At 36.9% G+C, this 22,949-nt stretch overlaps 1 protein-coding gene across 1 annotated transcript; it reads left to right on the forward strand.

Moving 5' to 3' along the window:
- Positions 1-4,675: 4,675 nt before the first annotated feature.
- Positions 4,676-22,645, forward strand: LOC102588875 (cell division control protein 2 homolog A). Its single transcript, XM_006364658.2, has 9 exons — positions 4,676-4,808; positions 5,545-5,576; positions 5,670-5,854; positions 7,354-7,474; positions 7,744-7,917; positions 8,632-8,795; positions 9,386-9,473; positions 9,570-9,623; positions 22,133-22,645. The coding sequence occupies exons 2-9, from the start codon at positions 5,568-5,570 to the stop codon at positions 22,220-22,222; spliced, it is 885 nt and encodes a 294-aa protein (XP_006364720.1). The 5' UTR covers positions 4,676-4,808; positions 5,545-5,567; the 3' UTR covers positions 22,223-22,645.
- The last annotated feature ends 304 nt before the right edge of the window (positions 22,646-22,949 follow it).

Here is a 22,949-nt window from a genome sequence, read left to right on the forward strand (position 1 = left end):
GCTTCAGTTTCCCCCCCCCCCCCCCTCTTTCTCTCCCTTTCCCCACTCTCTCCCTTCATTTTGCTCCCTTTACTTGCTCTTTCCCCCTCTCCCCTTTTTATCCTACTCTTTCCTCTTTCTGCTCGGTTTTGATGACATTTAGAGGTAATTAATGAATATATGAATGCATATTTGATATTCGATATATGTATCTTTGATATCAGATACTTGTATCTATGTACGTGCACAGATACACTAGATGCAATGTCCAAGTTTGCTCTAGATACATCATATATGATATTGAACACATTAGATATTTGATATTGGATATGTCACAATCCGAGCCTACAACCTGCACGTGGCCGGCACTCAAGAATCATTGTTGGTCCCCAAGCGAACCCTCATCTTGGATAACTACAAGCGGAAAACTATTTTGAGCCTACATAAGCTTAAAACTGAATTAAATTCGTTAAACTCAATTACTTAACTCATAAGGTCTGGAAAATACTCAATAGAATTATTTATAGTTTGTAAAACAACTCAAAGAAAGTAAATACTGAAAAAATCATCAATTATATCTATCTATGGGCTTCTACTATTACAGAAGGATATCGGGACAAGACCTACGACATCTCAAAACTATTAACTGTAAGGTAAAGGTGAAGTCCTTCGAAATATAGGAAGGCTCACCAAAGCTAACTAAAATGTCAAATGATCTCAACGAAGCATATCCCTGAATATATGTATCTGCATCGTTAAAAGATGCAGGCTGAATGACGTCAGTACATTGAATATACGGCATGTAAGACGAAAATGAAACATAGTTAACTGAGTTGATAACATGGGAAGACAATATACTCACCTCAACTCAACTCAAATATGAAAGCAATAACAGAAGATAAAATGTTTAAAGCTTCATAATAAACAGATACTAACTCAAGGATGTATATAAAAATACAATAAAATACTTTTTACTTTTATTTGAGAGATTCTCTAACCGACAACCATCATTATGAGCTATACGTGATGATACAACGTCTCACCCACGCTGCCAGAACTGTTCTATACCTTGCCGGGATATAGAATACCTCAACTAATAAGTGGATCCACTAAGCTCTCCCTGAAGGCACTTAGGATTCATCTAAAAAGTAATGATCATGTCCCTATGTTGGCATGCATGATTTATGAGGATTGTGAGTTGTCTGAACTCATCCCCATATTTGTGCTCTATACTACTCCCAATAATATATACTCATGCTCAAATGTATAAGACATACTCTTTCTCTGGTTTGAGATAATTGCTCAAATTATCCTTTTAAAAGAGGTAACTTCTCTGAAATAAAACCCCCCCAACTTATACCCGAAATCCCAACTACACACTCCAACTTTACGGGAGTCCTATCACCCACCTGAATTGTTTAAAACTGTAATAATTACACCCCCTAAAAATGCCATAACCAGATCTGTGTTGGCCTGTGAACTTCACGCGTTTTACAGGTGAAAAATTCAATTAATTTATTATTATTTTTCAAATTTTTTTTTATAATTTTCTTTTCCTACTTTTTCCTATACTCTCCCAATTTCTTAAAATCTCTAAGGTAATTTCTTCCCCTAATTCTTTCAAATTCCTATGGAATTGTGATGAACAAAGATGAATATTGATAGCGGGAGCTTGTCAAGCGATATTCGAGTTTTGCTTGTCGGAGAACATTGAAAAATAATCTAAAAGGATCTGTTTTGCTTGCTTCGCTGAAGCTCGCTGGTTGGAGCAGTGCAGCCGCAAGGTTTTGTTGTTGTTGTTGTCGACCTTGTTGTGAGAACAGAGGTAGGTCTTTATGGTGGTTGTCTCGGAATGGGAGAGAGATAAGAGGAGAGGGGAAGAGGAGAATGAGGTTTTGTTGATGGTTTGGATTTCGCCGGAGGCGGCGACAGTGGTGGTTGATGGTCGAGCAGCAAATGAGGGAGAACAAACGAAAGCACTAGCAATGCCATTAATGGAGTTCAATTGAGATTGAATCCTTTTATTGATTAATTGGGGAAGATGACTATTTTCTCGGAAATTTTCATCAAAATTCACCTTCTAACGCGCCTAGAGAAGGTGAGAACACCTCCCATGACAGGTCAGCACTTGGGTGTGTATAAAATAGAGAATTATAAAGTTCAGGTGGGTAATAGGACACCCGTGAAGTTGGAGTGTGTAGTTGAGATTTCGGGTATAGGTTGGGGGGTTTTAGACCATTTTCTCTTTCTTTTTTCTCAATGTAAAAATGATACATTTGGGAATACTTAGTTCCCTTAAAATTTACTCAAAATTGTCTCTTTAAACCTTTCCTCAAAACTCAGTTTAAGACAATGATTGGCTTTCAAAAACTCTCAAGACTTATAACTCAAAATAGGATTCATGCTGAAAATATAAACATGAATGAATCAACTCAAGGATCTCAATAACAATATAGAAACTCAATACTCAAAACTCAACAATACTTCTCATCTCAAGAATACTCAATTCATAGGGTTCATGCGGAATTATGGACATGAACGACTCAACTCAAGGATCTCAATAACAATATAGACTCATGAATACAACTTTTTTCTTTCTCATACTCATTTACTCAAGACTTAGTTCAAGTCTATAGTTAATTGCAAAAGACTTCTCAAAATGACTTAAAAAAGACCTCTTGAACTTTCTTTTAAATTTTCTTTAATTCGAAGTGTAAATTAAGAGATGTGATTAGGATATGCAGGATCTTTCAAGGATTAATGAAGTCTTTAAGAGTTAATATCAAGAAGAGAGTGAATACATGATTTAAAAGAATACACAGGATGAACAAGGGAGAAGAAATGAGTTTGACGACCCTGGCGCATTGCTGGCACAGGGCGCCAGGCCTCAAAGTACTGGAGTACTTTGGGGCGCCCTGCGCCATCCCTCCTGGCTCTTTGGGGGCGCATTGCCCCACTCCTTATCCAAAAATTCGACGAATTTCTTGCTCAATTTCGGGTCCTAACTCATCTAGATTGGTTTCTTCCAAACTCCCTTTGATTCACAAACCCAACACAAATTCAATGAAATTCCACCCAAATTCTATCAAGAAACACCACTCATTCGCAAGACCCTCACCTCAAGAACTCAGAATCAACTCAATTGTTAAAGAATGAGGCTAAAACTCAAGAACTCTTCAAGAATCTTTACATAAACGATTTCATGGACGAATTAATGAAAGAAATACATGTTTGGTGTGAGGATGAACAAGTCCATCACTATGGAAAACCTCACATACCTGGAAAGAACGATTGTTCTTGGCAAAATTCCTCAACTCTTGAATGAACACTTGAAAACCCTCTTTTTCTCTTCTTGAAACCTCACCCTAAAATTCTAAATGATTTGGAATGTAAATAGGTGATTTACAATCTGACTAAACCCTTATTTTGGTAAGGAAAAATGTGTTAAGACAAGTGGAGAAAAGGAAAAGACCAAAATACCCTTCCTAAAACGAATGGAAAACCTTAAATTGAGAGGCTTCACTCTACATAACTTTTTACTCGGAGCTCAAAATTTAGCAAACTTTGTGGCGTTGGAAAGAGGACTCAAAGACCTTCGATTTGATAGCTCATGGGCCACCCAATTCTTTATGTGCTAAAAGATATGGTCGATTGAAGTTGACCCAAGAAAAATCTCATAGTGAAACTCAATTGGAAAGAAAGTTTTCAACTCAACTTTATGCTAGGGAATTCTAGTGATCTTAACACCTAAGAAAATTTAGAATCACTTGGTACAATCTTATTCACAATGAAGAATGGTTTGAGTCTTAACTTAGAAGTTTTTGGGATGTTATAGGATAAGGATAACACTAGATGAAATTGATTTTGAATACGCAGATACCTGAAATTGATACTGGATACACAAAAACATCAAATTGTGAAACTCAAATACATTGTTAAATAAATATACAATGAAGGAGAGGGACGAGAGAGAGATAGGCGACAGACAAAGTTGGTGTATATCAAATACATGCGAATCACACTTTGAATACAATATACAAATTACACCTAATATGACTCGCAATATATATATTTGAGTCATCAGATACATGTATCCAGAATAATTAACTAGCAGAAAATGTAATTTCAAAAACTACTCTTTTCAACGAGTAATTAACATCAATAATAATGTGCTTTATGTTGTGAGGCCCTCTAGCCTCACCTTTAATTTTATTTTTAAAAGAAGTATTCATATAAATTATAAGTGAAAAAGACAAATATACCTCCGAACTATCGTAAATGGTATGTACATACCTTCCGTCATACTTTTGGGACATTGGTGCTCCTACCGTCCAAAAACTAGAACATATATACCCTTTATACTAACGGACACACACATATCATAATCTTATCCACCGATCCGACATTTATTAAATATCGTATCGACAGATAAGATTGCGCCACGTGTCCCTATTTAGTCTTCTGTTAGAGTGAAAGATATATATGCTCTAGTTTTTGGACGACAGAGGCACCAATGACCAAAAGTATGATGGAGGATATCTACATACCATTTACGATAGTTCGAAGATATATTTGTCCTTTTCCCCAAATTTTAATTATACAAAAACTAAAAATTACATTATTAAAAGGAAATGGAGAAGTAAAAAAAAAAAAAAGCAATGAAATGATGAAATGCATTTTGGCCTCCTATGCAAACAGAAGCAAAAAAGAAGAGTAAAGTTGACTGTAGTCCAAACATTTTGGTAGAACCATAGAAGTACGCCGACACTTGCCTGTCGCCTCCTCCTCCGCTTCACGACGGCGATTTCGTCCTCTTTTCCCGACCAAAGGTGACTCCACATTCTCCACTCTGTTTTCATTTATACTCCGATGGCAACGCACCACTTCACCATAGTATACACATGACTTAAACTTTCTGCCATTTCTGTTCGTCGTTTTCGTATGTAAATCGATAGATTCGAAGCTATATTAGATTTTATCTACTGATTACTGCGGAAATTTAATAATGTAGCATATTTATTTCCATACATGTTCTGTTTTCTCAATTATCTATTCGTGGTTAATTTCTATGCTTAGAGTTCATTATTGTGTTGATTGAATTGGGGATCTCTGATGTAGTTATGTTAAAAAATGTGATGTTTGTAATCGAAGACACTTGCTTTGATTGAAAGACATTCTTATCTTACAACACTGAAACCAATTGAAATTGATTTTCCCTAATTCATGTTATCTCTTTAACTCTCTACCAATAGTTTCCAAGTGTGAAGTTGCAAGTTTGCATGGAGAAAACATTTTAACAATATCAGGTACCGAACACTAAAGTTTGCAGTAAAGCGTTTTCTGTGCTTAAAGCGAAAACTGCAATTAAAAGAACTTGCTTGTATCTGTATTGAGGTGAAATGTGTTTAAAATGTTACTTCGATAGTTGATAGTTGAATGTGTACTATGTTTTTGGATTACCTCTCCATTGTAAGAATTAATATATGCTACAATATATATATTTTTATTTGCTTACTACTTTGCTGTCTGAGATTTTTCTTGTGTTTCGACTGCTTTCTTTTTCAGGGAGTCCATTGAGTTTGAACTAGATGGACCAGGTAAAGGAGTTATTATCTGTATATTTAAACTTATAGTTGCTTTTGGGTTTAGGGTTATTCTTATGTTGATTGTGATTTTGGGAGTAATTGCAGTATGAAAAAGTTGAGAAGATTGGGGAAGGAACATATGGTGTAGTGTACAAGGCTCGTGACCGTGTAACTAATGAAACTATTGCACTGAAGAAAATAAGGTTGGAGCAGGAAGACGAGGGGGTACCAAGCACAGCTATTAGAGAAATCTCTCTCTTGAAAGAGATGCAACATGCTAATATTGTGAGGTATAATTTTGTTATATTACTATGCAACTGTATTGTTGTGATTGCCATAGAGTGTAATTTGGACCCTGCTTTGGTTTCTTGTGGTTATGCTATCAGTGCGAGGTTGATTATATGTGAACTTCGGTTTATTTCTATTTCCTAGTGATCCTCTATTAAAAATTTATGCAGGACCTTCATTATTTTAATGTCATATTGCTTTCTGGCCTTGGTGCTGTTCCTTTTTACCAATTTGTGAAAATTTCTCTTAAATACCTATTTTCTTTGAATACTGTAATCCCTGATGAAGATAATCTTTTCCCATGCATCTTACTTTGGGCCATCAGGACAGGATCTAGCAGTTGAAATTTGTTGCTTTAATTTATCTGGAGGAATCCTCATGGGATATATTGTTCCTCCATTCTTTACCACTCTATATCCAACTCTTGTTCAAGTTTGATTGGGTTTGATAACTTCTACTTTGTAATGGTTATACTCCAATACTTTGTAGGCAACTTCTAGTATGGAAGGTAAAGCCATATGGTATAATTTGGATTCTACAATTGTAAACTTCAACAACTTATTTAGTTTTGAAGTACTGTATACATTGTTCATGTATGTATCAATACCACATCTACACATTTTGGGTCCTGCAATAGCCAATAATTTTTTATAACCGTGCTGTCCAGACCAACTTGCGCGCGCCTTAACTAATTCCACGGGACACTTGCTATAATTCGTCATCACATGTATCTGGTAAAAATGTCCACCAAGGCTGCGAGAGATAGGAATTCACCAAGTGTTTTTGCATCTGTTGGGATGTGAACCTGAGACCTACTCAACCCACTTCATTGACTACTAGACCACATATTTTCTTTCGAAGGTAGAATATTTGAAAAACGAAGAAGTTCATCAGTCATTCCTCCATTAGTGGATAGAAATTTTTTAGGAGTAATTAAGCTTTTAGTTTTCCCCCTTAAATGTTTGTATATTAGCTAGACCTTGTTTCTAAACTTCATTTTTTTATTTTGTTGACCTGTCTTGTGGTTTTGGACATCAAACGCTATAATATAATTTGGAGTTTGTATATCTGAAAGGTTTAGAAACGGTTGACCTTATAAGACTAAGGTTTAGAAGCCGGTTGAAATGTTCAGTTGCTTTCTGAATGATGATGAGAGAAGAGTAAAAGTAAAAGTAGAAAGATTCTTGGACTGCCATTTGATTATTCTTTTGAATAATAATTGTTAGTGCAAAAGAGACCTCCTTAGGATGGTGTGTGTGTGTGGGAGGGATGCCATGAGTGGAAGCCAGAGGGTCTGCGTGATGGGGGTTAGTCTTCTTCTGTTTGGCAGATTGAATTAGAATAAATTAGAGAGCAGATAACAGATTCACAGACTACATCTGTACCTTCAGTTGCAATGTGAAATCATTTTTTTTGTAACATGGGAAAGCTGTTTTTCTAGTTTGTACCAGTATCTTCTGCAAATCCAAGAAAGTTCCTTTTCTTTTCTTATTGGTGACAGGTTGCAGGATGTGGTGCACAGTGAAAAGCGATTGTATCTAGTGTTTGAATATCTTGACTTGGACTTGAAGAAGCACATGGATTCGTGTCCGGAATTCTCTAAGGATCCACGTCTGGTTAAAGTGAGTAAAATCTCTATTATATGTTGGAGGTTTGCTTTGTCACTGTGTGTTAGCCATTTTTTGTTGCTTCATCAGGAAGCTGGTCATAACTTGCAGCTCTATTTACAGTTTTAACTTCAAGAGGGAGGGTGATGAGCTAAGAAAAATACTTGAAAACAAAGATTATTTGATTTATAATTTGATTAAGTGCTACTTGAGTGGTTACGTTTATCAGTTTCACAGGCTTCTTGCTTGTTGTCAGCAATTAAGTGATCTTTCCAATTCTGCAGATGTTCTTGTATCAAATACTCCGTGGTATTGCTTATTGTCATTCTCATAGAGTTCTTCATCGAGATTTGAAGCCTCAGAACTTGCTGATAGATCGACGTACAAATGCTTTAAAGCTGGCAGACTTTGGTTTGGCTAGAGCATTTGGTATTCCTGTCAGAACTTTCACTCATGAGGTACAAGCATGGTTTTTTGTTCTCTCTAAGATGCGCTGGACCTTGTCTTATTGTTATTACCTTATCTCATATTCCATTTCAAGCCCGAGGAGAGGTGGTTATCTATGACTCAGAAACTTGCTTCATGTCTGATATCTTCTTTAAGATTTTATTCAATTTGTCTAACTGAAAAAGTTCTTTCTCTATGTAGTATTCCTTAAACAGTTATGGCTTTAAGTTATTCTATTAGTTTTGCTGATAATTCAAGAATTAGCTTATCGACTCCCCAAACAGTACTATAAGAATTGGTATTGAACATCCCACCTGTAATTGTACAGGCTACATCACAATAACATATTTTTGTTTAATACTATCTCCGTGGCCATCACTTTAGGGCTATCTCTCACCGCTGACACTCATGGTTCAACATGCCCACTGATGCTTCAAAGGGCGTAGATTCTAAGGGCGCTACTAAAAGCCCACCTAGCCATTTCTTAGTAACATAATAATGACACTGGGCCCTTATTGCAACCTACTTTACTGAATCAGCTGCTTTATATTTTATACCAACAATTAAGAATTGTTTTTCCCTAGGATTCCAAGCTTTGTCCATCAATTGTCTAAAAAGTAGAGTCTATATCTTTTATATTTGCTTCTTTAAGATCCAAAACCCATTTGAGGGTTTATCCATATGTTGTCTCATTTTAACTTTGATGATTGATTTTCATATGTTAGGTGGTGACATTGTGGTACAGGGCACCAGAAATACTGCTTGGATCACGCCATTACTCTACTCCTGTTGATGTGTGGTCAGTTGGTTGCATATTTGCTGAGATGGTGAATCAGCGCCCTCTGTTCCCTGGTGACTCTGAGATTGATGAACTTTTCAAGATTTTCAGGTGTCAATATATACATGTCTTTTTGTTGATGCTTTATTACTGACAAATAAAATGTACACGCTAATGCTTTGATGATGGTCATTGACATGGTTTCATAAAGTAAAATTTTGTTTTCCTGTTGTTGACCGTTCCAGTTCCTTCTCAGAAGGAGATAAGCATGAAATTTTACACTTCCCTTGTCATGCATCATAGTCCAAAATCTTTGACTAAATAAAGGCAAAGGGAAGAACAAAGGTGATTGGAATGGGGTTTCTGGACAAACTTTGGTTTCAAGTTCTCTGTAACTTTAGTTTTAGCTGCTCAATCTATGATTGTGATCTTCGATTGTTCATGCTAACCTGCATTTTTATCTGTCAATTATTCTATCTTTTCTTACTGCTTTATGGGATGCAGAAAGGTTTCAAAATTGGGTTTATGCTATGGTTTATCTTTTTCTGTATAGGTTCATGGCTATAATATCTATAAAAAAAATGACCATAAGTTCTTAGTGAGCTTTCTTGTATTAAGGAATTTCAGTGTTCTGTTCCTTCTGCTTTACGTTGTTAGATTTTCCCCTTTATTTGATGTTCTCTAATTTCCTCTGTATGAAGAGTGATGGGTACTCCAAATGAGGATACGTGGCCTGGAGTGACTTCTCTGCCTGATTACAAATCTGCCTTCCCAAAATGGCCTCCTAAGGTAATTTATTTCTCTTTGTTTTTACTTGATTTTCCTGTCCATATTTCTAGGATCTCACTCTGCAAAGTACTTCATTGGATCCCCTCATACTTGCAGGACCTGGCAATTATTGTACCAAATGTTGATGGAGCAGGCCTTGATCTTCTTGGTGTAAGTTTGTTTATAAATTATAAATGAAAGATTAAAACATCGGGATTTTTTTTTCTATCTTGGGAAATGTGCCAAATCTTTTTCTCTCTGAAATATGTTCCGGCAAAGTTTCCCTCTGTTTAAAACTCCATTTTTTAGCACTCATGGAAAGCAAGGCCTATTTCTTTTTATGGAAAAATGTTTTGAACTTATCAATTCAGGGGATGGCTGATTCGTGTTAATCGAAAGAAGCAGGGGAATTTCAAGAAGAATTAAAATAGGCGGAGTAAACTTTACATTCTAAAAATAAATAAATAGGCATAGTAAGCTTTAGATGAGTATGCGATACTCTCAAACAAACATCAAAAGAACAGGGAAATATTACAGATGATGGGGGAGGAAGTCACAAGCATACATTTACTGAGCCTTTCTAAGTTTCAATATTTACGGCTGATACATTCGAATTGAAACATTGCTGGTAGACAGGTAATCAACAATGATTATCCCGGAGCCAGATTACACTTTCTGTGGAAGAAAACATCACGCTGATTCAAGCAGGTCTATACGCAAACGAGGTCTTATTTTGTCACTGCTAAGCTTACACAATGACTGAAGATGATGGAATTCCTCACTATGGTGGTCGATAATGTGGTCAAGGTCAATCCAGAAACAGACGGCAACAGTCATCAGCTCTTATCGAGATGCATAGTCAGAACTGTCAATGATCCATTCAATCACAATCCTAACAGGAAGTGATTAAAATTGTTTTTGGACAGATGGAAGGTCTGCACTGGTATGAAAGTCATTCGTTTCACTCACAACCAGTTTCTTATTGAGCTACCTTCGGGACAAGACGCATTGAGGGTTCACCACGATTGATTGTGGAATGGACGGCGTCTAGCTTTAGAATGGTAGTCACCAGTTACAAGCCCTAAGTTGGTCAGCCAGATTTCATAGAATAAATGGATGAGGCTTTTGGGGTTCCTTTTATGCATGGAGACTAGATTTCTTTAAACTATTGGAGACCTCTACGGTGGTTTAGGATACAGAGCACCAGAATCATCACCGTTGGGTGAGTATCTGTGTCAATATCTCTGCATATAAATGCCCAGTGAAAATTGAGCTAGACATAGAGCACTGGAGGTATGAAATTTCAATTTTAAAAGACATTGCTCCACACCAAAGCCTATTAGTGCCTCAAAACTGACCGGAGAAAAAGATATTGGGGAGTTGATGGTCAAAACAGTGGTAAACACATCAGAGTTAGCAGATGAAGTGTCCTGTCCAATTGATGTATGTGGGTAACCAGGTGGCCAAGGGGCACTTTAATTCAAATCAGCTGGGTTGGGTCTTAAATGATACCCGATCTTCTGAGCATAGTGGTCTAAGGAAGGGCAAGGAGAAATCCAAATTGGGTTGTGGTTCAGATTACCTATATTACTTTAAAGTCCCAAGAAGGAATGCCCATACAAAGATCATAAAGGTAAGTCCGTACTGAAATAGAGACCCAAAACAACTTTGGCCGAACCATGTTAGTAAAAATAAGTCCAAGAAGTCTCTGATCACCACCTATGTCTCACCAGCAGGAATTTTGCAGACTTAGGCTGAAAGCAACATCATCACCGAACCACCACTGCATGTAATTATCAACGTTAATCACCCTGAAAGCAGATAATGAAGCTGAAACCTTCATTAACAATCTCAAGGGACTTTCAACCTGATATGGTCTGATATTGCTTCAACTGTTTTAGCTTGTCATATATTGACTACAATTCTGCTTATAGCGACATGCTCTCAGCCTTCCTACCTTGGCATGAAGACGAACCATTGCAATTGCAATTGCAAGAAATTCAGCAACCTGCAGTAATTGAGATTTCAAAATGTGCTTTCTAGTAATGAGAAAGTATGCAAGGCATTTGATATTAATGTAGTTGGCTGTGAACATGAGATTCTAGATTTAGTTCTGAGAATGGATTAGAGTCGAGATTCAGATACAAAGAAGAGGAGCATTTTATATGTTCTATTAGTTATGTTGGTGGCAGTAAAAAAGAGGGACAGTACTACAAGGCAGAGTCCGATGAAAATCAAAGTTCTCAGCTGGAATAATAGGGGTCTACATTATAAGAATAAAGGCTCTAGTTCGAAAAGGGAAAACAACTGTATTGTGTCTTTAGGAAACCAAAATGGACAATATGCCAACAAATATGATCTATCAAATATGAGGGAATAGGTGGTCTAGTTGAGGGGAAATGAAGGTATTAAGCTATGTTACATGTGAAGTTTGGATGATTAACAAATATGATACAAGAACCATTTCTAAACATGTCTCAAAAAAGGACTGGTAGTGTTTATAACAAACAACTACTGAAGAACCAGTTCCTTAACATGTCTACAGGAAGAACCAGAAGTACACTGCATGAAGTGAAAGAACCAGGTCCTTCATAGTAGACTGGAGAAAACTATTGATCAGATGCAAAGTAGATTCCAAGTGCTATAGAACTATTGATAATCCTATAGAAACTGCCACTCGACTTGACAAGACGAAAGTCCCTTGGTTGAAGAAAAGAAGTACAGGGGTATGATTGGATCTTTGTTATACTTGAATGCTAGCAGGCTTGATATGTGTTGGTCTTTGTGCTAGATTTCAATCTTGTCCAAAGGATTCTCATATGAAAACTGTGAAGAGGATACTTAGGTATATTAAAGGTACATAGGACCTGGTCCTTTGGTACCCATCCGGAGGACCTTTTGAGCTAATAGGATATGCAAATGCTGACTATGCTAAATGCTTCAAGGATAGGAAGAGTACGTAGGGGATGGCTTACTTTCGAGGATCATGCTTGATTTCTTGGGCAACAAAGATGCAAAATTCTGTGGCTATCTACTATAGAAGGGTAGTATGCAGGTACTGCTTCCTGTTGTGCACAACTACTATGGATCAAACAACAACTTAAGATTATGGTGTAATGATTAAACGGGTTCCAATCTTTTGTGATGATACGAGTGTCATGAACATGGCAAAAAACATAGTTCGTCACAAGAGAATAAAACATATTGATGTTAGACACCACTTTTTGAAGAGACGATGTATTGAAGGCACATCTCTATGGAATTTTGCAAGATTGAGGAGCAGATTGATAACATATTCATTAAAGCTTTGAGTAGGGACCACTTTGGAAGAAATCACTTAGAGCTTGGACTGCTCAAGATGGATTATGAACCTTCTCATTCTCTCAATGATTGGTTATATTCTATCATAGAAGATGCTTTTCGATGATGCCAAAAGGGAGAAATTAGAGGAGGGTCACTCACCGTGCACTAAATTCCATGAGGACACAGATGCAAAATTTCAAGGATGTTGTTAATCAACAAACTTGGTCCCTATGCAGAGTGATGACTGAATATGATTAGGTTCCCATAACCTAGCCACCTACTAGGTTACGATGAGTTGAAGGTTAGTCTGTAGATGGACTTTGGTAAGATCACACATCTCACTAAGTCATATGCTGATCAAAGCTGGTTCTGAGGGGAAAGATTGCACTGGAGTACACATGCGACTACTATGGTTTTGTTATGGGTTTGTCATCATCAAAAAGGAGGAATAACGTTGAGATATATTACATGTGAAGTTTTCATGATTAACAAACATAGCAAACATGATACAAGAACCAATTTCTAAACATGTCTCAAATAAGGGCTGGTAGTGTTTATAACAAACAATTACTTGAGAACGAATTCCTTAACATATCTAAGAAAAGAACTGGTTTGCAGAAGTATATTGCACGAAGTGAAGGAACCGGGTCCTTCATGGTAGACTTGAGAAGACTATAAATCAGATGCAAAGCACATTCTAAGTGCATGAAGTATTTCTTGAGGAATTTGGTTTAACGACTGAACGCATGGATCAAATAACAAGAAACAAGAAACATTATCATATTTGCACAAATGGAAAGGCCTTTGGAAATAGGAGAAAACAATTGGAGGCTGACACGTGAATGGAAACCAACATAAACCTGGATTAGGTTCTTGGATTTTTGAACCAATTCTTCTTTGCATTTGGAGGACAAGAAATGGTTATTCCTACTCCTACATGAAGTACCACACTGATGCTGGTAAAGATATGCACAAGAGACACCATTAAACAAATAGAGAATATATTCAAAATGTCTTCGTAAGAGGGAGTCAACTGACAACACAGAAAAACTTGTTCTTGAGAAAATTATTGCTTACTATTCTTGTCTCGTTTGATTCTTTGTTCTGAAATTGCAATCTCTTACATTCATAGAGGATTTGTATTATGTGTTGCATTGAGTTGTAAAGGCTTTCTTAACAGGGGTAGAGACTTGAAAGAAGTAACTATAATTAGGGAGATTGTATAAAGGAAAGGTACTACATGGTTAGTTCCTTTTGTTATAGAGTTGTAAACCTGTAATCTAAAACCGCTCAAGTTCTTAGTGAAGATTTGAGGGAAATCCTATTGGGGTAAGTCATGGTTTTTGACTCCTGTGAGCAAGGATTTTTTCATGTTAAATCTTTGTGTTGATTAGTTCCACCTTTACTTCATTATTGTTGAAGAGATCTTCAATACATAAGTGACTATATAAAATAATAGAAGGTGTGTAGCATGGGTGGTATTGCAGTCCTGTGGGACAAGACTTTGAAAATGCAATGAATGTCATCAAAGGCAGCCTCTCTGTTGCATGTTTCTTTGAAAGTCTTTTAAGAAGATTTCCGATGGTCTTTCATAGGATTGTATGTCCTCATACCAATATAAAGAGGAAAGAGTTTTGACAGGAACTAGGAGCAGTGAGAGGCATCTGGAATAATCATTGGGTTGTTAGAAGAGACTTGAATGCATGCCGATTTGAAAAGAAAGGCATTAGAAGATCTAAGGATATGAAGAGCTTTATCAAATACTATTATAGACTTGTACCTAATAGATTTACCTCTCCAGGGGTACAATACACTTGGTCAAGGGGGGAGGATAATGTCAAAAGCTTCTCAGATCGATAGGTTTCTTATATCCACAAAATGGAATGAAAGTTTCAGAATAATCAAACAACTGGCTGTATCAAGAGTGATATCTAATCACAAACTTCTATTGTTGGAAAGTGAGGAGTGGTATACAACACTTCTTGTTTATAAAATATTAGAACTTGTAGCTGCAACAAGAAGAGTTTATTGACATGAGGAAGGAGTGGTGGAAGAACTGTATGATCAGTGGCAGCCTAGATTTTATCCTCATACAAAAATTGAGGAACTTAAAAAGGACAAGCAATTGGGCCAGAGATGTTTTTGGCAAATTGGAAGCAAGAAGAGCCAAGGACCTGGAGGAGCTTTCGACTTATTAGATTAGGCAACAAACAACATAGTTTTAGCACATCTAAAATGCAAATGGTACTGAACCTGGAAATGGAGCTGATGGAACTTGCTAAAGCTGAAGGAATCTTATGAAGACATAAATTTAGATGCATGTGGCTCAAAGGAGAGGGGAATACAAGATACTTCCAAACAGTTGCAAACTCACACATGATGAATAATAACATTGACAAGCTCAAAGTGCATTATGAAATAATTGTGAGAAATAAAGGAGAAAAATAATATTGAAATTGTTGTTGTGTCTTTATTACATTGAGACCCTATTTATAGACACTAGAATACAATCCTTTACCAAGTAGGATACTATTTACTATTCCTATTTCTATTTCTATTCCTATTCCTATTCGAATAGGATTGTATAAACTTGTTCCTATTCTAATAAGATTGTATAAACCTATTCCTATTCTAACACTACCCCTCAAGCTAGTACATACAATTCATGTACCTAGCTTGTTACAAATGTAATTAACACGAGGACTGATCAGGGGCTTGGTGAGATATTTGCAAGTTGATCACTCGACTTCACAAAATTGACAATCAATTTCAATGTGCTTGGTCTTCTCATGAAATACTGAATTTGATGCATAATGCCGATAAAACATAGAGTGATAAAATTACAGTGTTGAACTTCCCAAACCAAACTTGCAAAGACTGTTTTAGACCATAGAGTGACTCACATAATCGACATACAAGACTACTAAACTCCCCCTGAGCAACAAAGTGCTCAAAATCTAGTATAAAATATATGGATCATGTTGGAATCAATAGATGAGTCAATATTAAACAAGTCATCGAAAAACTGGCCGAAACATGCTCATATACCTGAGTATTAGATTTGATGGCTAAAAGTGGTCACAATCTAAAAAATAAAATTATATGGGTAGGGTCGGAATGATGTCACAACCCAACTAGAAAATAGAAATTATGTAGGATAGTTCGAATTGATGGAACAATCCCATTGAAAAAGAGAAATAATATGGGTAGGGTCGGAATGATGACACGACCCTACTGAAAAAGAAACATTAAATGGATAGGGTTGGAATGATGGCACAACCCTACGCAAATCAGATTCGAGGAGTCACTGGAAAGACGAATGGAACTATGCAAATCAAATCTGAGGAGTCACTGAAAAGACACATGATGCTATGCAACTCAGATATGAGAAAATAGTTCGAAAAAATCCACGGTACTACACAAATTAAATATGAAAAGTAGTCCAGAGAGATGCACGGTGCTAGGCAAATCAGATATGCAAAAAGGGTAGTCACCGGAAGGATGGCACGGTGCTACACAATTATATATGAAAAAGTAGTCACTGGAATGATGACACAGTGCTACACAAATTAAATATGAAAAAGTAGTCACCGGAAAGATGGCACGGTGCTACAAGAATTAGATATAAGAAAGTAGTCACCAAAATGATGGCACGGTGCTACACAAATTAAATATGAAAAAGTAGTCACTAGAATGATGTCACAGTGCTACACAAATTAAATATAAGAAAGTAGTCACCGGAATGATGGCACAGTGCTACACAAATTAGATATGAGAAAATAGTCACCGGCAAGATACACGGTGACCCAACTTTTGCTAACATAATCGTTGCTATTTATAGAAAGGGATGACATATAAAATGGGACGGAAGGAGTATTTACTATTCCTTGTCTAATAGGATTGTATAAACTTATTCCTATTCTAATAGGATTGTATAAACCTATTCCTATTCTAACAATAACAAATGATAAGAAGGAGATCAAAATAAATATTTTGAACTTTTGTCAAATTTTTTTTTATAGATATTTTGAACTATTATCAAAACCTGTATGCTGAGAATGAAACTTGGAGGCCCAATGACAATTTTGATTATGTAGCCAGACCCTTAAGGGAAAATAGGGAGATCTTGGCAAAAAAATTTGAGGAAGAAGTGCAATAGGCCAATCATGTCCTCCAAATAGCCTCAGGCCCAAATGAGTTTATTTTTGGCAATAATAACAACATATACCCCGTGTAATTCCACAAGTGAGTTTATTTTTGGCAATAATAACAACATATACCCTGTGTAATTCCACAAGTGTAATTCCACAAGTGAGGTCTGGGGGGTGTAGGATGGACATAGACCTTACGCTTGCCTTTGTGGGGGTAGAGAGGTTGCATCCGAATCGACCCTCAACTCAAAAGAGAAGTTATTCGGAGTAGGGTTGCAAGAAGAAAAACATGACATGAAAATATCAAGATACACAACACAATGAATCAATAGATAGTAAACCACATTAAAGAATAAGAGACTACGCGATTACTAAATACTACTACTACTAATAAGGAGGAGAGGGGATGAGCCTAGCCCCCTGCATCTCCTACCTAAAGGATGACCACACTCGGCTACATACTAACGTTCTACCCTAATCCTCGACCTCCATAACTTCTATCTATGGAGATGTCCTCAATAAGCTCTTTCTTAAAAATCTTAGGACTTTATCAAGCCAAAGGTGATGAGGGTACTTAATTATTTCCACCAATGCTACATGGTGGGTCATGTAATGCATCTTTCATAATTGTGCAATTAGACTTACAGACTATATGCGAATAAGTCTTATTGGTAGTGTGTAGAAAATCATAGCCAAGTTACTAGCAGAAAGATCGAAGAGAGTAATTGACAAGTTAGTTTCCGGTCATTAGAATGCTTTTATTAAGCATAAATAGATAATTGACGCAATACTCATTGCCAATGAGGTACTTGACCGAAGGATTAGACATGGAGAGCCTGGATGTGCAATGTGCAAGTTGGATATAGAGAATGCTTTTGACCACCTCAATTGGTCTTACCTAATGATTATACTGAAGAAGATAGGATTTGAGGACAAATGGATTAAGTGGATCAGATTTAGTATTTTAACAATGAAGTATTTAGTAAGTTTATAGAGGACATGTGAGTTTCTTCTCAGCTCATTAAGTGATCAAGCAGAGAGAACCACTCTCGCCTTTCTTGTTTAATTTAGCCATGGATGGACTTAGTAAATGTTGGAACATACCAAACAAATGCAGTGGATCCATGGTTTTAGTATTGGCACAGTTTTAGTATTGGTACAAATACTGGAATACATAATATCTCATCCGTTGTATGTGGATTATACTTTGATTTTGTGTTAGGCAAAAGATCACAATATTTTACCTGCACGTGACACTACAAAAAAAAATTCATGTGAGGCAAAAGATCACAATGTTTTACCTATACGTGTCACTACTACTTTTTGAAGCTTTATCGGGGCTGCATGGCAACAAGTTAAAGAGCATCATCTATCCAATAAACAATGTTTGAAAGGTGCCAAACATAGAAGAACACTGACGTATCATGGGTTGAACTAATAGGATACTTCCTACCACTTAGGTCCCCACTTGGGTGATTTCATTAATCGTGAGATATGGAATGGGATCATTGAGAAATTTGGAAAGAGATTAGCATCTTGTCAGAGGCAGTATTTGTCAATGGGTGGCAAGTTTAGCTTTCATAAATAGTGTTCTTGACAATATTCCTACCTATTATATATCTTTGTTTTGTATTCCTAAAAGGTGCAACATCGACTGGACAAGATCAAGAGAAACTTTTTATGGGATGAGAATGACTCACAAGTTTCACCTAATAAAGTGGATCAAAGTCATGTTATAAAAATGCATGGGAGGTTTGTGAATCAGAATTTGACCATCCATACCAAAAGCTTACTAGTGAATCAAGTCTTTGGAAGGAGGTAATTGTTACCATACATAGGATAAACGACAATTGGAGCACCAAAATTGCCAATGTACCTTGTGTAGTTGAGGTGTTGGGCCATGGAAGTATATCAACAAATTGGGTAGTGAGTTTCCCATAATGCTCATTTTAAAGCTTGTAATGGTGTTCGCGTTAAATTCTGGGCATACAAAATGATGTGAAACATTCCACTCGTGTTTGAATACCCCTCCCTATCCCAAATTTCCCTAAATAAGGACTTTTCATTTCCTAGAATAGACTTGGCAATATTGGGATGTGCAACTCCGAAGTCTACACAAGATTGGGAAAAGGAAAGCTTGATGACGTGGGCCAACATAAAGAGGTTCACCATTTATGAGAACCTACCTAACACTCAGAATTGGGGAAACAAGAACATTTTCACATTGAAAGATTGCCACAAGCATATTTGTACTCAGAATAAGGTTAATGGCGTCTGACCATAGAAGTTTAATATGGAAGATAAGGTTATATGCTTCGTTGAATTGCTCTAAATGAAGCATGATTAACACAAGATAGTCTCAAGCAAGGAAAGTCCGAAAAATGTCGATCAATTATTCCTACGTTGCCCAGTGACCACTAACCACTAACCTATGAGATATACTTTATTGTAATTTTGGTTTGAATGTGTCATGCCAGAATATATGAGAGGTATGTTTAGGTTGTAGTCTATGGGGAATTGGTAAGGCCTTCAAGAATATTTGGTTGATGATTATTGTAGTTATTTTTTGGTGTTTGTTGAATAAAAGGAACCGAAGATGTTTTGATGAAATTTCAACTCCAAAATCACTCTCTCAAAGCTAAATATTTTCTTAACCATTTTTTATGGACCAAGTTGATCCCTATAATTAGCAACAACATACCTGGTTGTAGTCTACAAGTGGAGTCTGGGGAGTGCAGGATTTTTGCATATCTTATCCCTACCTTTATCGATAGAGAGACTGCTTTCGATACACCCTCGACTCAAAAGAAGTGTAATCAAAGCAAGATTGGAAGGAAAATAACAATGCCAAATAGCAAAATAAACAAAGAAAATGAAGCACCTAAATAAGATACGACACAGATACTAAATAATACTACTTAAGAAGGAGAAGAGGAGACTATCCCATTGCCTCTCCCACATGAAAGTACAACAATACTCGACTACCTACTACCCTTCTACCCTAATCCTCGACCTCCATGCCATCCTATTTAGGATCATGTTCTCAGTAAGCTAAAGATATGGTATGTCTTATCTAATCACCTCCCCTGGTTCTTCCTCAGCCTATCTTTACCTCTCCTGAAACCTACTATAGCCAATCTCTCACACCTCTTTATCAGTGCATCCTCACACCTCTTCATCATTTGCCCAAACCATCTCAGCTTCTCTTTCTTGGCCACTCCCACCTCGTCTTATAAAATTTTGTTCCTAATACTATGTCTCATAGTATGTCCACACATCTCTCTACACATCCTCATCTTTATTACTTTTATTTTCTGAACGTGTGCGTTCTTGACTGGCCAACACTCTTCCCCATACAACCATGTAGGTCTTCCATCAGTTGGTAGAACTTACTTTTAAGCCTTTCTTTTTTTTGATGACAAGGGAAATCCACAATCGCTACCCTTTGGGTGTGCACAGGGTAAAACCCCCGCTCCTATGCAATAGCTCGCAAACCACATAAGAGAGGTAACCCACACTAGGCAAGCCTGGTGCGACGAGCTCGACCCAAAATGCAAACCCCTTGCTTTCGCTGGCAAGGGGTTTCGAACTTGAGACCTCCAACATGGAAGTCCCAAGCTCAAACCACTGGGCCATCCCGAAGGGTAGAACTTACCTTAAGCCTTGGTGACACATTCTTATTGCAAAGTACCTCAGACGCGTGCCTCCATTTCACCCATCCCCCTTCAAATACAATGTGCGATACCCTTGTCAATCTCCTTTTTATTTTGGAATATAGACCCAAGATACTTGAAACTATTTCATGGGTATGATTTGTGTATTGATCTTCACTTTCACCTTTGCTTCATGCTACATAATTGAACTTGCACAATAGGTACTTTGTTTTTCTCTTGCTTAACCTGAAATGTTTAGCTTCTAGGGCTTGCCTCCAAATTTTGAGCCTATCGTTAACTCCACATTGCATCTTGTTGATCAATACTGTGTTGTATGTGAATAACATACACCACAACACCTCCCCTTGAATATGCCGCACCAATTTGTCCATCACTAGGGCAATAAAAATGGTCAAAGGGCTGATCCCTGGCTATATTGCCAAATTCTCCATAATAGTTGCCGAACCCATGTTAGATTCTCCAAAATGCATTACTTTTGGTGTATCAGACATGCACCCATCGACATTTTTGAAGAGTTCGAGCAACATAGATCCCATGTGCAACCCCTTCATGGCTGAAAAGTGTTCTGAGTTGCCTCCCACTATTCTTTTTCGGGTCTTTGGCTCCATTGTACATGTCCTTAATTTCCCTAATGTAAGCCACATGTACATCTCTAACAAACTCTTTCTTAATGTTATTTGTATTTACGCTTTTGTAATTTTGCATCTCTTTGATGCCTTTCCTTGTGAAATACCATTAGTTTCATTAAAAAACACTTACAAATGAAAGATACATCTTTAGAATATAAAATATAAATATTAGGTGAATTTTTGAATGAATCTCCAGCATATGTGCTTAATTTTCATTGAGACTATTCTAGTTGAGATATTCATAGAGTGTCCAGAACAAGCTGGTTAATTTTTTTGAACAGGTAACATATTGGTATATTATAAACACGAACCAAAAAGTGTAGTTCCATTTACTTACAAGTGAGATGTCTATCGCCAAAAACCTATCAAACTAGACTCTCATAAGTAATCTAAAACCTTAGGAATAGACTTTGCTTCTTGAAGATACTTCTGTACACACCAAAAAAAAAGGGGGACTTAACAGAGAACTAGCTGGTTATTTGAACCTTTATCCATGAAGTTGCAATGTCCAGTTGACATTTGAAGCATGCATTGCAGCAAGAAATTTGCCCATTAATATTTCTAAAGGGTAGAGGAATTCAAATTGCTGCACTCATGTTTACTGTTTTCTCATTTTCTTTTCCGAACATGATCTTATTCACATGTTTGTTTCAGTGTCTTTAGTCTATGCCCTTCACTCCTGTTTAATTGTGTGTCCTTCTCTTCCATTTTTATTTGAGGAGGATGAGACAGTCTGGTTTCAGTGTTTTATGTGCTTATCAAGATATCTTCTTGTAGCAAATTCCATGTGTTTTTGTGCTTCTCTTAGGCATGGACAATGATTATGTGTTCTTAATTATATGATATTTATATCCACAGAATTCACTGTTGTCAGAAATCTCTTGCCCTCATGTTACTCATGCCATCCGTTGTTATTTATACAGAAAATGCTCTCCTTGGATCCCAGCAAGAGAATCACCGCTAGGAATGCCCTTGAGCACGAGTACTTCAAGGATATTGGGTATGTGCCGTGATTCTCTGCCCCTTCATCCAGAATGCTATTGTAAATTTGGTATGTCATCTACAAGGTTTTGTTCTGGAGAATCTGTGTGATCTTTATAGGGCCTTTTTGGGCCCCCTCAAGTTTTTATTCCGTTTTGATTCATGTTCCAGCATCCGTGGTCACAATTCGTGTCCACATGTTGTAGCATACTTTCCGGTGTAATATCCATTTGGTTCTATTCAGGGGTTCAGTATCCTTGTACAATGAATACTTGTTTAGATACAACAATGGATACTGTAATGTCAAGTAGATTGGATTTGGTGTGTCATTAAAAGTTTTGCATAGTTTTGCCTGAAGTTGAACAAAGCTTGAGTTGATTATCTGACTCCTTGGTTATGCCAGTGCCATTCCTTGATGATGCAGGCTGGTTATATCAAGTTCTATTTTGATGTTACATTCCAGTTTCTGTTGGTTCCAAAATTCATAATTTCAACAACATTCCTACAACGTACGCCAATATCTATTGCTTAGAGACTATGCAATTATCTCATCTAAATTAGCATGGGGCATATAAATGTGAAAATTCTTTCCGAAATGATTCGTCCATTGTGCTTCCGTTTTTCAAGTTACGCAACATGTCCTTTAGTCTAGCACTCCAAGATACATTGCATTGTCAAACGATATGGTGTTATTTCCGAAGAAAAATCAACGAATTGCTTCATGACTGTTTTGAAATACTTCAAATGGTGAATGCAAAG

This window comes from Solanum tuberosum, unplaced genomic scaffold, assembly GCF_000226075.1.
Source record: "Solanum tuberosum cultivar DM 1-3 516 R44 unplaced genomic scaffold, SolTub_3.0 scf00509, whole genome shotgun sequence".
Classification (NCBI taxonomy): domain Eukaryota; kingdom Viridiplantae; phylum Streptophyta; class Magnoliopsida; order Solanales; family Solanaceae; genus Solanum; species Solanum tuberosum.

Coding starts and splice junctions, on each gene's coding strand:
- LOC102588875 (XM_006364658.2), top strand. Junction 7,475..7,743: donor AGGATCCACGTCTGGTTAAA/GTGAGTAAAATC, acceptor CCAATTCTGCAG/ATGTTCTTGTATCAAATACT. Junction 8,796..9,385: donor GAACTTTTCAAGATTTTCAG/GTGTCAATATAT, acceptor CTCTGTATGAAG/AGTGATGGGTACTCCAAATG.